This window comes from Narcine bancroftii, chromosome 4 (assembly GCF_036971445.1).
Source record: "Narcine bancroftii isolate sNarBan1 chromosome 4, sNarBan1.hap1, whole genome shotgun sequence".
In the NCBI taxonomy this organism is placed as follows: Eukaryota; Metazoa; Chordata; class Chondrichthyes; order Torpediniformes; family Narcinidae; genus Narcine; species Narcine bancroftii.
The window spans coordinates 288,468,778-288,484,027 of record NC_091472.1 but is presented as its reverse complement, the minus strand read 5'-3'; the positions used below and the strand labels follow the sequence as shown (position 1 = coordinate 288,484,027).

Below are 15,250 nucleotides of genomic sequence, written 5' to 3'. Positions count from 1 at the left end.
GGTCCAGGTTCCTATGCAAGCTTTGAAAATCTTTGCTGTTCACATTGCCTCCAATCTTAGTGTTATCAGCAAATTTGCTGATCCAATTTACCACTTTATCATCCAGATCATTGACATGGATGACACATAACAATGGTCCCAGCACTGATCCCTGAAGCACACCACTAGTCACAGGCTTCCAGTATGAGTAGTAGCCCAGGCATTGTCAATCCATTTTACTACTAAGCTCCCATATGGAACCTCGTCAAAGGCCTTACGAAAGTCCGCGTGCATAACATCCACACTCTTTCCTTTGTCAACTATCCTGGTAACTGCCGGGATTAATTAAACAGGACCTACCACACACAAAGCCACATTAATTATCCCTTATCAGTCCCTGACTGTCAAAATACTTGTCTATCTGATCTCTTAGAATGCCTTCCAATAATTTACCTACTATTGATGTCAGGCTCAACAGCCCATAATTTACAGGGTTACTTTTGGCGCCGTTTTTAAACAACACAACAATATGAGCTACCCTCCAATCGTACGGCACCTCACTTGAAGACAGCAAGCACCTCCTATTTAATCTGTATAAGTTCTATGACCTCACCACTTGATTTCCTTACTTCCCTTGACTCTATGCCAGCTTCCTGAGTGAATTGTGATTGGGAAAAATCCCATCTCTTTTGTTTCCATACATAGCTGACCACTCTGATCTTCAAGGGGACCAATTTGGTACCTTACTATCTTTTTTTTCATAATATACCTGTACAAAACTTTAGGATTTTCCTTCACATTGTCTGCCAAAGCAACCTCATGGCTTCTTTCAGCCTTCCTGATTTCTTTCTTGAAGTTTTTCTTGCATTGTTTATACTCAAGGACCAGATTCCCCATGTCCCTTGAAAACCAAGGTTCCCCATGCCTGCTAACTTTGCCATGAATTCTAAATACTTTCTCATTTCCTCAAAATTGGTCTTTCTCCAATATAGAATCTCAACCTGAGGCCTAGACCAATCTTTCTCCATAATTAACTTGAAACTAATGGCTTTATGATCATAATGTTTCCTTTGTCACCTGTCCTGTCTCATTCCCTATTAAGAGATCCAGTATTGCACTCTCTCTAGTACCTCTATATATTGATTTAGAACACTTTCCTGAACGCATTTGACAATCTCCAAGCCATCTACCCCTTTCACAGTATGGGAGTCCGAGTCAATATGTGGAAAGTTTAAAATCTTCTACTATCACAGCCTTCTGTTTCTTGCAGCTATCTGCCGTCTCCCCAGATTTGTTCCTCCAATTCTCATTGACTATAGGTTGGTCTATAATACAACCCCATGAGTATGGTCATACCTTTCCTGTTCCTCAGCTCCACCCGTATATCCTCAGTAGATGAGCTCTCTGGTCTGTCCTATCTGAGCACGTCTGTGATATTTTCCCTGACTAACAATCCCACTCCTCCCCCTTTCATCCCCCCCCTGTTATATCGTGATTGAAGGTACCTTGATACAGGGCACAAGCCCAAAACGTTGGTTATGGATCTTTATCTTTGCTACATAAAGTATACTGTTTGACCTGCTGAGTTTCTCTGGCATGGTTCTTTCACTTGCACTGAACAAACTTTACTTGCATGAATTTAACTTAATTTTCAGTCACATTCTTTGAAAACATTTAACCATCACTTCATTTATTGGTTTCTTCCCTTCCACAGAGCTGCCCAAAAAACTATTAACATTAATTCCCCATTCTGTTTACAGATAAAGCCTTACAAGTACATAATAATATACCAATGAAGACTCTTACCAGACAGGGATAAAGTGACATTTTAAGAATGTTGCACCAACAGCGAGCAGCAACAACCAACTCTTCATCCTGACCGATATCATTTTATTCAAATAAAACTTTATTCAAACTGCTGCTGTGAGCAAAGCATGACCAAGGCACTCCGCTGGCTGTATATTTGATCCCATCTTCACCAAAGGTTTGTGTTACATGGGAGAACATTTACAATTTTAAACTTTAATTTTTTAATAATTTATTCCAACTTTTATTTATTTATTTTCCTCAATATTTTGCCAGATGCTTGAGGTTGCTTGAATTCAGGATAACAGGGTTTAATAACTGTTATTGCTACACTCTAACAATGAAATATGTTTCTATATTTTATGATATGTATAGTTTTTTAAATAGCTGTCAACTATTTAATATCAGTTCCAAATATTTGGTAGTGATAGGTTTGCCAAAGGGTTTTGTGGGATGGAACTTCCTGATGTCTTTTCACTCTAAATCTAGTCTCTCTCGTAGAAAGCTCAAATGGTTGGGTTGTTCTGTCTTCGGCATCGAGAATAACGTGCCGGAAACTTTGTCAGCAGAGCCTGGACAAAGTAATTATTTATTTTGGTGTTTACTCGAATATTTTGGCCATTCCAAAGAAACCTAAATTAAGCGCAGTACTGTGGCACAGCAGGCAGAGCCACTGTCTCTCTATACCAAAGATCCAGCTTCATTCTTGATCTTGGTGCTGTGTTGAGTTCTCCCTGCAGGTTTGCTCCATTTTTCTCTTAAAGCCGTGCAGATAAATTCCACTGGTGTGTCAGTGAGGTGAAGAATCTGAGGCTGTCGACGGGATTGTAGAGAAATTCAAAGAAAGTGAGGGCTACTGTAGGATTAGTGCAAATGGGTGGCTAATGGACTTGGAAAGCTGAAGTATCTGCTATATGACAACAATTATGTTTTTTAAAAACACAGAACCTGAGTGATTTTTCCATTCTGAAGTGTTTCCCTACCTTCTAGGAGTGGCCTGCAGGCGATCTATGAAAATAAAAGGGTCAAGGAGGTAAAATGTCAGAATGGGAATAAGTCCCTTATTCCCATTCTGATCTTTTTACATCGACTGTGTTCCGTGAAATTGGGAATAATTTCCTGGAATGCAGGGGCTTTGTTTAAAAGGAAACATAATTGACTCCCCTCAATGAAGCAATATAACAGTAAAGTAGGAGTAATTTGCAAGGTTGTCTATTTCCAGGATCAGGTCTTCCCAGGGGTTTTGATGAGCAGATATGATGAGACGGGCAAGGTGTGCTTACATAAAATGGCTCATACCTGTAGAGTAGGCAATTTGAACGGATGTATTGATAAGAAATGCAAAATGTCCAGGTATATTTCTGCCATGTTCAGTTCAGGATGTTAAATTTGTATGAGAGGAAGTGTATATCACCTCATTATTTACAAAAATTAGCCTGTTAATTTAGGTAAACTTAATATTTCTGAAGAGTTGATTAATTAATGGACCAAAATCTTTGGATGTTATTTATCTGGATTTGTGAAGTGCCTTTTTATATGTCGGAACAACATCCTGGGCTGAAGAACACTGTTCTAAGGCATTCACTGAAGCTCTTGTACAAAATAGTTAGCCAAATAGTAAACCCCACAGAACAGAAAGAGGATTATTTGCCTATTAGGAAATGGGTTGTGCAGTTGGCAACAGAGAGATGACCTTAAGGAACCTTAATTATCAGAATGCAGCTGATGTCCTGCTAGGATCTGTGTTGGTACCTTCACTAATTATTGATGGACAGACTGCCAATTACACCAATGAATTTCAATAGAAATTGCGTTAAAATCTGCCTATTTGACCAAGCTTTTGATCATTTGTTCATTAATTCCTTTTTACGTCAATGTGAATATGTCTCCATATATTTGCTGTGAAACTTTGAGAGGTGCTGCACTTACACATATTGATATACAAAATCTTAATAACTAGTACATGTTTGCCGATAAATTATTATTGCTCATCAAGTATCCTTTTAAAAAAAATAAATGCACCCAAAGAGAATGATGGAAATTCGTTCAGTACTGTATTTGGCCTCATTTCCTACAGCAATGTGGAATAATTAAAACATAGAATTTTCACATTCTGACCATCTATAAGCAACAGCTGTATGTGCAAAGAAGACAATTAAATTTTGAAACATTGTCCAATTTTTACAGGCCTCAAAGATGCAAGTTAATTGGACAATTATCAAGCTTGCACCTTGCAATAGCTGGAATACAGACATCTGAAAACAAAAGCTCATAGAATACAGTACAGCCATAACAATTAGCTCTAATGTACCAGCAACAAAAAATACAGTAAAATTTGAATCTGCAATATATTTTTGCAACAAACCACAATAAATACATCAAATGTTGGAATTATCATTCATAATAAATACTGAACAGATAAATACTACCAAGTATACAGCTACTATGAAAAAAATTATTACAATATACAAGACCCAGCTTGAATTTAGTTCTAAGGATTGTGTAATATTGTAGCCCACCTTCTCTTTTGGCACAGCTGGGATCACAGATTGACTGTATAAATGGTAATGTCCAGAGTTTTCTACAGCAGTAGTGCCTGTATGGTCAGAGCCTGGATGAGTCAACTAAAACTCCCTATCAAATTTGAGTAGTAAAACTTCATATGGTATCCTAATTATGCAATATATGAAGAAGAGTCCAACATTTAGCCTTGGGACAGTAGGCTGTTTACAAAGTATTGGCCATTACATAAAATTTGGGTCCATTTGGGACAAAAAAAATTATTTTAACACAGTAAGTGAAAGTTTGTTTTCCTCCTGACTGGGGGATTATTCTTGATCATAAAAAGAATAAATAGTTTGTGTTCGAGCTAGTCATCACCACCTTTTGGAAGAACATGACTGTAATTGTTCTGTACCCTTTTAGTGTACTATAGCCCCTGTCGTATACAAACAGCCCACACAAAACACTGATTTAAGACCCAGTGCTTTGTCATTCCTGATATTCAAAGCCTTTAAAGAGAAAACTGAAATTACAAAAATATCACCAGTGCCCTTGGAACTAACCAAGCAAATTACCATATTCACTTCAAGCTCTTGTTTATGTGTCATGCTCCTCCAGTGCCTGCCTACTGACAACTTAAAAGGGAAAATTCTATTTATGTTGAGCAATGTAATTTAATACCAGTAGCTTTTCAGGGTGTTTTTGAAGGAATTGGATAAAATCATTCAGCTTGGTGAATGCTATGAAGTTTGAAAATTAATCTTTGCTAAGATTTTTGGGTGACTGCTGTAGAATAAGGACAATTTGTAATGTAGGTGCTTGTATGAAGAATATCTAGCATGTTGTTTTAAAATAAAGTCCCGCAACTTGGTCCTGAAGGAAGTGCGCGCATAGCAAATGCTAGTCAAAAAATGAAAAGTAAACAAAGTTTTGATTCAGTTGATGTCTCAATTCTATCATCGTGTAATGTGTAAGGATTAGTTGCATGTGTTGAATGTTAAACTCGTGGAAAGTTGTTCAACTTTATCTATAATTCTAAGAGTTATCATAAATGGAGCAGATTTTCAGGAGTATCCAAGTTTTCAGCACTGATATATGCCTTAATCTACGGTGATATTTTTAACCCTGCGGACAATAACCCTGTGTTACATCAATGAATCCTTTGGGACAGCACAAAGTTCAGTCAGATTCCCAACTTCTGGCTGGGACTTCCAGCAGAGGCACAGAATTAATGGGATTATACAAGCCGTCGGGAGATGGATTATTTTATTTATTGGGTCTTAATTGTGATCCTAATTGTTTGAATGTTGATGTGAAGACAGCTAAAACTTGTAATGTGGATAATTGGTGGGGGAGGCCTCCCCTCACTCCCCCCTTCCCCAATGGCCAGCAAGGCTGTCCGGTCAAGAATCTGTAGTGAGCTAGTCTTTTGGTTAGGCGACCACGCTCACTCACTCCTAAAGATATTGTGTTCATGGACCAAACTGGATTAAACAGCATGGTCTGGGTCAAGCACCCAGTGATCAATTTGAGGGCAATTGAAGATTTGGCTCAATTAAACAGTTTCAATTGCATGTAAGATTCATGGTAGTTCGGTTTGCAAGTAAACTTGTGCTACACAATTACATTATAGCTTACTTTTCTCGAAATGTATGATTCCAAACAGCAATCTGCTTTTGTTGTTTAAGAACACAGCAAAGTAAATTGATTTTGAAAATGTACTTAAACTATCAAATTATAGTAATTTAGGCTTTTTATTCAATAAAAATGCATTGCAATAGTTTATCTAAATACTAAATTCAGAATTTACAAAGAGTAGATTGAATTCTGGTTATTTGGTTTTAAATGCTAAACGTGGGTTGAAGTTCTTAATATTTATTCCAATAGAATGGAGACTGCATGTTGTACACGACAAGCAGCGAACAGTTGTGATATATTTGGTTTGCTTGCCAGATTTGAAATTACATTCAAGATCAATGATAAAGCTTCAACTTACACAGGTAAGAAATGGGTTCTAAAGTGATTCATTTTAAAAATTCATCATCCAAGAGAGTATGATGGCTGTCCAGAATTTATAAAGTGTAAGACTAGTTTTAAAATCATACTTTACCCTTTGAACCTTTCAGAATTTATGTAAAATCATAAACTTGAAATCAGAGGTTTTTTTTCCACCAGGAAAACAGAGTAGGATAACGGAGGACGCACTGTATGAATTGAACTTATCCGCTATAAAACATTTTATTTTCCTCACCATGGGGATAACTTCACACCCTCTGATTGCTGTCACAAGATATGATAATGGAGTGTAAGGTATTCAGAGCAAGCAAACCTTCACCAGGGGTTTGCCTGAGCATTTTCCTCCCATTCATTAGCATGAGCTTCCTACTGAGAACGTGTGAATTAAAATGGTGTTTTTTGTGAAATGCCCTTTCAAAAGTCACAAATCAATCAAACATCGAAAGGACTGTTTTTTGAGGAATTTTACCTATATTTGAATTTCTTCACTATTCCAGTTTGTGAATTGTTAGATATTGGCAGTACTATTTACACAATGTGCTATCAATGTCACCTGATAAAACATGATTCCTTTAAAAAGATTGAATTTTAACTGGGAAAAAAAAGAGCACAGTATATAACTGTGTGTAGAACACAACCTTTTTTGTGTAGTAACGATTTCACTTTAGTCTGGTCTTTGAGCGATCAATGCCAACAAGAAGAATGCCCTCACTACCATTTCTGTGCATTTTTCACATTGTTAATGTGTTATATATGTGTGATATGGTCAGTAGTCATGGCGAGACAGAATATCTCATTCAACAGTGCAGATATGGCTCAATTGCATGTGCTACAAGTCCAGTTTTAGTATAGTTCCCACATCCTTGAGACACTAAGAATTTTGCGTCAGTGCTAGCTGTTCTTGCCTTCATAATTCTATAGAGTACTAACTAAAACTACAGCAAAGAAAGAACTGTCTACATGTTCAGTTCAAAATAACTCCTTAATTGAAAATGAGGCCTACATCATTTCAATCAGTCTTTGCTGCTGTCATGGATTATCTGTTTTTCATATCATAACATTAATAATTGCACACTAACTGGTAGAAATAAATTCACAAAGGAAACAAAATAATCTTCACAATTTTCACACGTACAGTACACAGTTTTCTCCATGTTTTTGCTGAAAACAAGGACCTTGTTTAAATTTTTGAGATTGTCACAGAGACTAAAAGCCAAGAGAGAATATTCAGTCTGGCTGCCTTGGTATCCTTCATCAGTGTTGCTTATTTAAAAGTTAAAATGCTTTTGAAAGTCAAATAAATTATTGGTGACTTGAATGGCTTACATTAAATCTTAATGTCTAGAGCAGTATTTCACAGCTATGCATGAAACTTGTTTCCGATTGCATTTTGCAGTCTTTATACCATTGAAATCTAGTGGTATTAATCACCATTACTGACCAGACAAACTTAAGGTGATGATAGTTTAAAAATTGTAAACTACTGTCATACTCCTTCCATTCTGAAATAACTGGTGTAAAGTGTGGTGAGGGACAAACCATACAGAACTAAACAAACACAGTTTCCACTACTGATGTTTTAATCGTCTCTTCTAATAATGGATTGCCCTCTGGGAGGAGGATGGTATTTTCCAGTACCTGCTTGGGTGCATAAACATCCCCATTTGACGTAGCAACGTAGTCATCTTGCACGTGGTTATTTAAATAGCTTCGCAGCTCTGCTCGTGAATGGGTAGGTTGTTGCCCAGAATATAAACTGTTACATTGAGCATTGTTCTCATGTGCTGAGGGACAACAAACGATCACAGAGGGTGTTGTAATGGGATAATGAGCACTGGTAAAGCTTCCTTCTGGCTGCTGTGTGTATTCAATATATTGACCTGCAGCTGAGACACAAGGCACTAAAGAAAGTGCTCCATTTTCCTGACTCCTTTTGGTATAGTTTGAAGTTAAGGTCGCTTCTACACAGAAAGGCTCATTCCCACAATCCATAGCAGCAGATTTGGTGCTGGCTGTGGCAGCAGCAGCTGCATTGCACTCTATTTGATAGTACAATGTTGACGAGTTAGTGTAATAAGAATCAGCGTCTGGTGGTGAGCTGTCATGCACAGAAGTACCATCAGCATAACATAATACAGAAGGAAGGGAAACTGCTTCAGTCTGTGCCTCAGCCGGGACAGGCAATATTTTGCTGTCTGCCTCTTCATCTGACTCGCTAGCTGCCAAGCTCTGAATGCTAGAGTCTGTTACACCACTACACAGACTGCTCCCGTCATCCTCCTCCTCCTCCTCCTCCTCCTCCTCCTCCTCCTCATCATCTTCCGCTTGCCAGTCCAGCTCCTCTGCTGATTGTAAGTGCATTACTGCCGTTTCCGGTTCGTTTTCAATATCAAAGCTTTCTGCAATAGAATATTCGTGGGGTTGCTGGCTTGGCACTAGATGGCCAGCACGTGCATTCACATCTCCCGAGAAGCCATTTTCCATTCCAACCTGCTGCTGATCTTTTTCCAACTCTAGCTTCATTATCGTGTGCAAGAAGTGTGTCCGTACCCTGATGGGGTTGAACTCTATTCTGCCTGCTGTATTGCTGCACCCTTCTTTTGTGCATCCACACGGGAAAGACATACGATCCACCTACAGAAAGTGGTATAAATCAATTAATAGGCATGGACTATATATTCTGTCCCAGGGGACCAATCAATATGTTGATGACCGATCTATTTCATCCCTCAGTGGCTAATGATCAGTATTTTCTTCATTTCATTTCTCAGTACAGAACACGTCAAATGGTTTTCCTCATCCATTTCCAATAAAATATATCAGGTTGGACACCTTCAAGTCTGAAGGAATGGTTCTGCCCCAAAATTTTGACTCTAATTTTACTCCCACTGATGCTGCTCTACCTATTTAGCTTCCCCTAGCAGATCTGGGTTTTTTTAAACGAGATATTGAAAATGCAGCAGGGTCAACTTATAACTTTTGTAATTCCGCTCCTCCATCACCGCACAGCATAGAAACAAGCCCTATGGTCCATCCATTTGTGCTGACTGAGAAGCACCCATTTTTAGACTCATCTTTGATGAACCCCATTTAGTTCTCCCCATATTTCCAACTTTCAGTTCTAGCACTCACCTGCGTACTCGGGGCAATTTATTGTGATCAATGAAGCTGCGGGACTTTAGGATGGACAAGGATACAGAAGTACCTGGAGGAAACCTACATGGTTGTAGGGAGAACATACACACTCCACACAGAGCACCAGAGGTCAAGACTGAACCCAGGCCAAAGGTCCTGCGCATACACCTCACAAAGTGAAAATAATATTCATGACACAAGCAGCAGTGAATTGTATTCCATTCTCGATGTATTCAACAACTAATAGGCTGACCCACACTACAGAAGTGTTTGTATCATGAATTAGTACAGGACATCATAAAAATACATTTGCAAATAAATCAAATTGTGTTTTTGTACATAATAATCTATCATCTTACCTGGCATTTAATTCCTGCTTGACTACAAGCACAAAGTTCAGGATCACAATATATTCGACAATCACAGCCACAATCTTCCCTGGATACTCTGATGGCACGGAGCTCATGTTTTTCTTCTCCATCGATCTTTTTAACGCCAGAAGCCCGTAACAAGGCCCTTCTTTTTTTCGTTGGCAATGGTTGTAAGAAGAAATAGTCATCAACCTCTGTGTTATCTAGATCAATGTCATCGTCACCAATATCATCTAATGTGAGTGTATTGGCTTCTTCAGACTCCACCGTTCCATTTTTTGTTAGCTGCAATACAAAAGGTGACTTGTTTCAATGGCATCTGCCAAATTCTTACTCAATAAAACTCGGCAAAAAATTAGCTAAAGTGAAGTTAATTCAATAAACTTAAGCAAATCTGTTCAATGTGAGAAATTTCGAAAGCAACTCATTGTGGCGGTCACCATTTTAAGGGTGTAAAGAATGTCAGTTAAATAGTTAAACCAACTACCACAGTTAACAAATCATAAGTGCAGTGTTATCTATATTGTGAAACTAGAAAAGTTGCAGATGCTGTGATTATAGTTAATACACAAAAGAAACATTACCTATATTAGAATCAGAATTTATGGTCTTGACATGTCACAAAATTTGTTGTTGTTCAGCATCAGAGCGCTAACATTCATAGAAACCATCTTGCAACAATAAACCAAAGTGTATTTGGTTCGTTGTTCATTCAGGCATCTGATGGCAGAGGGAAAGAAGCTGTCCTTGTGCCACTGAGAGCTCGTCTTCAAGCTTCTGAGCCTTTTTCCTGATAGTACCAGAATGAAGAGGGCATGGCCTGGGTGGTGGGGTTCCCTGAGAATAGAGGTTGCTTTCTGAAGACTTCACCTCTTGTAGATGTCCTGGATGAAGTGAATATCGGTTCCCGTGATGTTGAAGGTTGAGTTAATACCCTCTGGAGTTTCTGTTTTCTTGTCCTGAGCATTGATACCTCCGGACCAGACAATGATGCAACCAGCCAGAATGCTCTGCACTGTACACCTCGTAGAGTCGTCGGTGAGCTTTCTTTGCGACTGTATTGTCATGGAGGCAAAAACATTGTAATCCTATTCAGACAGTGTAATCAAATTTACAATTTATGGGTTGCTAACCACCTCCAAAACTATCAGCATATCAAATTAAATAGTATTGAATTCTTTTTGAATCTGGGTGCATTCCCTTAAATGCACTTTACTCTCTGCATATGCAATTTAGGTGATGTATTCAATATAGAGGCTGGTGGTGCAGAAGGCAAGGGCAAGGAGAAGGCAAACCTTGCTGTATGGATAATGAGCAAGAGCAAAAGGGTATGATATACAGAGTGCACTGGTTAGTCCTGTCAACTATGGTTGAGTAGAAGTCGTGATTAAAGAAAAAGGCTTAAAAGCATTGGTGTGGAACGTCTTGTCATCAGAACACAAACTGGAAACTGAGTAAACACAACAAAATGCTGGAGGAACTCAGCTGGTCTTTTCAGTATCTATACGAGACAAAGATATGTTGCCAACGTTTCGGGCCTGAGCCCTTCTTCAAGGAAGAAAAAAAATTAGAAAAGGCAGAAGCAGGAGATATATCGGAAAGTCTCAGAATTCAAACAATGGGGGAGGAATCCAGACCAATAAAAGCGGTTAATTGGATGTGATAAGGGACTAGGTAGAACTTATCATGTCAATGTGAAATATATCTGGCAATCTATCTTTGTCTCCTATAGATGCTGAATTGTCCAGCATTTCGGTGTTTCTACTCAATCACAGCATCTGCAGCCTATTGTGTTTCTCACAGAGTAGTAGCCTGGATTGGAAACCCGACAGGAAACCAAGTGGAAGGAGATATCATTGAGATGGCTATGAGCATGGTGGCCTGATGATGGTCATAGCTCACCTATTTCCTGAGATGAAGAGAAAGCCATTAATGAAGGGAAGAATCAAACATGGCTCTGATTGCAAGCCAGAAATTCGTAGCAGATGCCAAAGTGTTTGGATTCTGTACGAGTGTGGGAAACATCACTGATACAATCATTAATATCATGGTGAAACAGCTGAGGGAGAGGGCCCAGAGAGAAGAAAATAAAGGATGGTGGATGCCAGATCATTAGAAGTATTCAAAGCAGATGCAGATTATGTATTTATGCCATGAAAGGGCAAACTTAGCTTGGCCCATGCAATTTCCCAAAACGAAATCTTTGACTTGTACATATATCTCAAATGACAGAACCAATTGAAAATTAAATGAGATTCTTCTACCATCTGCAATGCACCAACTAGAAATGATGGAATATTCTCTACTGAGAGGAAAGGAATGGAGTAAATAATCCTAGAGGATGTGGACTTATAAAGAGAAAAGGAACATGTGTAAAGATTCCCAGTGAACAGCGATTTCTAAAGAGAAATGGAACAGAGTAAAGTATCCAAGAAAACGGGGTCTTTTAAAGAGAATCTATGAGGACCTGGAAAATCTCAGGATGTAGCGACCTGAGAGAGCCCCTACTTCCTCAGGAGTTTGCAGAGGAGCTAGTGGAGTTGTTCAAGTGAACCGGTATGGACTTGAAGGGCTGACATGGCCTGTTTCTGTGCTGTAAACGGTTATATGGCTTTCCCAGATGAATATGTTCCAATAATTCAACAAGACCAACACCATCCATGACAAAGAAGCCATTTAATTGGCACTCCATTCCACCACTCTAAACACTCATTCTCTCTATCACTGGCACACAGTGACTGCTGCGTTCACACTCAGACTACTTTGACAGAATGTCCCAAACCCGTGATGTGTAATGCTAAGACCAGTAGGCAAAAAATGCACACTTTCCTGACCAGAAATGGATCACTTCTTCTAACACCACAAGGTCGATATCCTGGCACTTCTCCACTCAACAGCTCTGTGGGAGTACTTTCTAAAAAAGGAGGGACATCATCACCTTCAAAGGCAATTAGGATAGGCCAGAGGTTCTCAATCTTTTTTCCCCCCCACTCACATAAGCAATCCCTTACTAACCACAGAGCATCTATGACAATAAATTCTGTCCCTACCAGCATTGCATAGATACAAACAAAATGTTTGAAGAAAAATATACCATATCAGGGTAGTGGTGGAAGCAAATATAATAGTGATGTTTAAAAGGCTTCTGGACAGATCCTTGAAAAGGGATGGAGGGATATCTGTCAGGTATAAGGTGGAGAGTCTTGGTTTAAATCAGGGATCAAATTCAGGGCAGACAATTGGACAGAAGAGCCTATTCCTGTGTTCTCTGAGAGAGGAGATTGTGGGGTGATGTCAGTGTTTCCAATTATTCCTCGAATGAAGGGATTAGCAAATGAGGAATGTCGAGGGCCCTTGGACTGTACTCCTTGGGATTCAGAAGAATAAGGGAAGTCCTCAGGGGCATTTTGAATGTGGAAAGGCCTGGACTGAGTAGATGTGGCTAAGTTGTTTCTCATGGTGGGGGAGTCTAGGACAAGAGGGATCAACTTCAGGATTAAAGAGAACCCATTTAAAACAGAGATGTAGAGGAATTTCTTTAGCCAGAGAGTGGTGAACCGTTGGCATTTGCAACCATGGGCACCTGTGGAGATTAAGTGGATGGATGTATTTAACCATATAACAGTTTCTGGCATGGAAACAGGCCATCTCGGTCCTTCAAGTCCATGCCGGTTCACTCAAACAACTCTGCTAGATTCCCCCCCATCTATTTTCCCTCCGCCCATAACCCTCCAACCCCTTCCTATCCATGTATATATCCAGCCTCGTCTTAAATGAAAGAATTGACTTTGCCTCAAATATTTCCTCCGGTAGATTATTCCATTCAGTCACCACTCTCTGAATCAAGAAGCATCCTCTAACGTTTCTCCTAAAACTTTGCCCCCTTACCCTCAACTTGTGTCCTCTTGTTTCAATCTCTCCTGCTCTCAGGGGGAAGAGTCTACTTGCACCTAGTCTATCTATTCCCTTCATAATTTTAAACACCTCTATCAAATCCCCTCTCAATCATCTACGTTCCAATGAATAAAGTCCTAAACTCTTCAATCTTTCTCTGTAGTCCAGGTATTTTAAGCCAGGCAACATCCTGGTAAATATTATCTTCACCCTCTCCACCTTATCTATATCCTTCCTATAATTTGGAGACCAGAACTGAACACAATACTCCAAACCTGGCCTAACCAACGCCTTAAACAGTCGCAGCATCACTTCCCAGCTCCTATACTCTAGGCTAGCATACCAAATGCCTTAACCACCCTGTCAACATGGGAATCCACCTTCAAGGAACGCTGCACCATAACTCCAAGATCTCTTTGTTCTTGTGCATTCCCCAATGTCCTCCCCTTCACTACATATGTCCTATTTTGATTATTTTTTCCGAAATGAAGCACCTCACACTTCTCTACATTAAATTCCATCTGCCATCTTTCATCCCAATTTTCCAGACAAACCAAATCCCTCTGTAATCCCTGAAAGCCTTCCTCACTATCCACCACTCCCCCAATTTCCATAACGTCTGTGTATTTACTTACCCAGTTAACCACCCCATCATCCAAATCATTAATATAACTTATGAACAATAGGGGACCTAGCACCGATCCTTGAGGCACGCTGCTCGTCACAGGCTTCCATTCTGACAGATAGTTGTCCACCATGACACTCTGCTGCCTTTCCTCCAGCCACCTTTGAACCCATCTTACTATTTCTCTATTAATCCCTAGTGAATGAACCTTCCTTACTAACCTTTCATGTGGAACCTTAAAAGCTTTGCTAAAATCCAGATAGACTACATCAACTGCCCTACCTTCATCCATCTTTCTTGTCACTTCTTTGAAAATCTCAACAAGGTTTGTCAAACATGACTTCCCCTTCACAAACCCATGCTGGGTGCTCCTGATCAATCCCTGCCTATCCAGATATTTATACACACCACCTCTAAGAATACTATCCATAAGTTTTCCTACCACTGAAGTCAAGCTTACAGGCCTATAATTACTTGGCCGACTCCTCGTGCATTTTTTAAACAACAGAACTACATTAGCGACCCTCCAATCCCGCGCGCCCTCCTCCAGTGCCTCAGTTATTTGCTCCCTGACTTCCCTTAACGTCCTGGGGAGAATCCCATCAGGGCCAGGAGACTTATCCACTTTTACTGACCCTAGAAACTCCAAAACCCTCACTTTACTAATCTTTTCCGTAACTAAGCCATTTGCTTCACTTATCTCACATAGACCAATGTCTTTTTCCTTCGTAAAAACAGATGAGAAAAAATCATTTAATATTTCTCCCATCTGATACGATTCCTCGTACAGTTCACCGCTCGCATTTTCCAGCGGTCCTATTCTATCCTTTTTTAATATTTTTTTATTTTTCACACTGAACCATATCAACCACAATATGTACAAACGCTTCTCATTAAATTTACCCAGTGGTATTTTCTCCTT

The 15,250-nt window shown here is 39.4% G+C and overlaps 1 protein-coding gene across 2 annotated transcripts in view; it reads right to left on the bottom strand.

The window, feature by feature from the left end:
• Positions 1 to 7,768: 7,768 nt before the first annotated feature.
• csrnp3 (cysteine-serine-rich nuclear protein 3) overlaps positions 7,769 to 15,250 on the bottom strand; it is a 96,899-nt gene continuing 89,417 nt past the window's right edge. For both annotated transcript variants that reach the window (XM_069935328.1, XM_069935329.1), the window contains 2 exons: positions 9,798 to 10,094; positions 7,769 to 8,937 (listed from right to left, as the gene is read on the bottom strand). In XM_069935328.1, coding sequence (XP_069791429.1) covers positions 7,852 to 8,937; positions 9,798 to 10,094 — 1,383 coding nt within the window. In that variant the 3' untranslated portion in view covers positions 7,769 to 7,851. The remainder of the gene's footprint in view (positions 8,938 to 9,797; positions 10,095 to 15,250) is intronic.